Source organism: Toxoplasma gondii, chromosome VIIb (genome assembly GCF_000006565.2).
Source record: "Toxoplasma gondii ME49 chromosome VIIb, whole genome shotgun sequence".
Classification (NCBI taxonomy): Eukaryota; Apicomplexa; class Conoidasida; order Eucoccidiorida; family Sarcocystidae; genus Toxoplasma; species Toxoplasma gondii.
The window spans coordinates 2808715-2810921 of record NC_031475.1 but is presented as its reverse complement, the minus strand read 5'-3'; the positions used below and the strand labels follow the sequence as shown (position 1 = coordinate 2810921).

The 2207-nt window shown below is 52.0% G+C and overlaps 1 protein-coding gene across 1 annotated transcript; it reads right to left on the bottom strand.

The window, feature by feature from the left end:
- SRS26B (SAG-related sequence SRS26B) lies at positions 1–1287 on the bottom strand (the record flags this gene model as incomplete). Its single annotated transcript, XM_018781211.1, has 1 exon — positions 1–1287. A coding segment is annotated over one exon (1287 nt), but the record flags the coding sequence as incomplete, so codon positions are not given.
- Positions 1288–2207: the final 920 nt, after the last annotated feature.

The following is a 2207-nucleotide window of genomic DNA, read 5'->3' as shown; positions in this document are numbered from 1 at the left end:
TTCCTTCGCCACAGGACCTCTAGCCTTTCTGAAAGACTCCGAAAAGGCACTTCGACCCGAGCACCTATAGCAGAGCAGTGCCCTCTCTGGCGGAAGCCTCCTCACAGTCAATGTATACGTGGTATCTCCCGGTGCCAACGTATCCACCTGAGTTGTGCCAGAGAGAGTCGCATCTACGAGACTAGAGAGGTCCACTTCGTTCGTGCATTGACCGTCGCGGTTGTCGTACACCCTCGTTTCACTAGGCTTTAGAGGAAGGTCGTGCGGGCACACGAATGTGAGAGGCAACTGAGGCGACGCACTGAGATTCAGTTCCTCGACGGCGGCGGTGCATTTGTTCTTCGCCTCTGGAGTGGGCGGCGTCGGCAGAGCGGCGGTGACGTTGATTTTAATTTTGCAAAGGGTGTTACTGTTCCGTTCTGACCCTTTGCACTGATACCAAGCGGCCTTTGTCGTCCTTCCTTCCTTTGGAATCGTCAGCTTGTAAACGTGGTTTGTGGCATCGTCGTGACGCGTGGCGCCTGGGAATACTTGGTCTAAGTGCTTAGCTGTACTGCAACTCTCGTCTTCATATATCATCGATACTGGCTCATCGTTGTCGTGTGCAACTTCTTCCTGGCACGAGTCGCCGGAGCAGTCTTGCGGGTCTAGCGTGGTTAGTGTGTCACCGCATTTGAACGTTGCTTCTTCTTCTTCAACGCCAACGTCAACTGTAATAGTCGGCTTCGTATCAGAGCACTGGTGGTCGTCCGGTGGGTCGGCTAGAGCAGCGGCGACACTGATTTGCACTTTGCAAATGTTGTCCCCCCCTTCACTCTTGCAATGATACCACACATCTTTCTTTGGCCGGTTGCCCTTGGGGATAGTCAACTGATAAACTTGCGTGTCTGAGTCATCTACCCTTGTGGCTCCCGGAAACACGTCAGTTAAAATTCTGGGCTTGTCACAGTTCTCGGTTTCACAAATTCTGGGTACTACGGGGCGGTCTTCGCTGGATAGCGCCTCCGGTGGGCAACTAGAGGAGCTGGTACAGTCTGCCGGATGTAGTGTAGTGACCGTACCACCACATTTGAACGTTGCGTCTGTCTGTGTAGCGGCAATCGTTATTTTAATTTTCTGCTTCTCGTTGGTACATGTGTTGTTGTCGCCCGGAGGACTCAGTGCAACCGCCGTGCTCTTATGCCTACCGATATCTGGTGCAATGCTGTTTAATGCAGAGGCAGAGCCGGTAACAAAGCAGGCGACAGCAAATACACACAGCAAACACAGATGCATGTTGCACCCCATCTTGAGCCACTTTCTTTGGCTGTGCTGTCAACCAACCATATCAGGGACGCTACCTGTATTTCAGTGCGAGAGACACAAAATGTGTGGGAAGATGCCGACACCACGAATGTATTGTAAGCTACAAATGTCGATACCCGAATAATCGGATGCTGCCATTATCTCGCTGGTCTACAGTCGAAATGGAATTTTCTGAGTCTCCTCATCTAAGGGAGCACTGGTCCCTTAGTTCGTAATAACAATTTTGAAGACGCTCCCCACAGAGCCGTCCGATCACCAGCCCCTGGCCTAGAACCGGTTGGGGTTCAGCCGATATGCATCTTGTTAGATGCGTGGACTGCGGCAGGCGTTTGTTGGCGCGGATCAGTGAGACGGTGATGACGTGTTTCAGTGTCACGACTAGCGGGGCTTTCCGCTTCCGAAGAGCAGTGTCGACAGTCTTCCTTTCTCAGGCTCAAGACGGCAATATGTCAAGCTCCGAGATGATCAGCCTCAAACGAGGTGTTAGAATAAGGTCTGGCAATTCTAGAGTGACTTAATACTGATGTAACCGGTACAAATTTTTCGAGCTCCCCCACATGCTGCTGTCTAACTGGCAGCTGCCCACTCACCAACTCATCATCACTGCCGCACATCAAAATGCGTTTCCGGATGTGGTGGTGTAGGCTCGCAACGGGCGTCAACAAGGCAAACGAATACACACGATTGGATGGCCGCTCGGACACAGGGATCCCAAAATCAAAGACAGTACGCTGATTGGTAGAGTCGCAGTTCTAAAGGTGTTTGCGTGAGCTCCTCAGTATTGTCTTAGTGTCAGACTACGATCAGTCGCCGGGGCTACTCTGTAGATGAGTCGTTCTGCCCGTCGGTCGATTGCGGCTGCTGATTGCATTGAGGCTTCAAAGCGCTTGCAAACGCAAGGA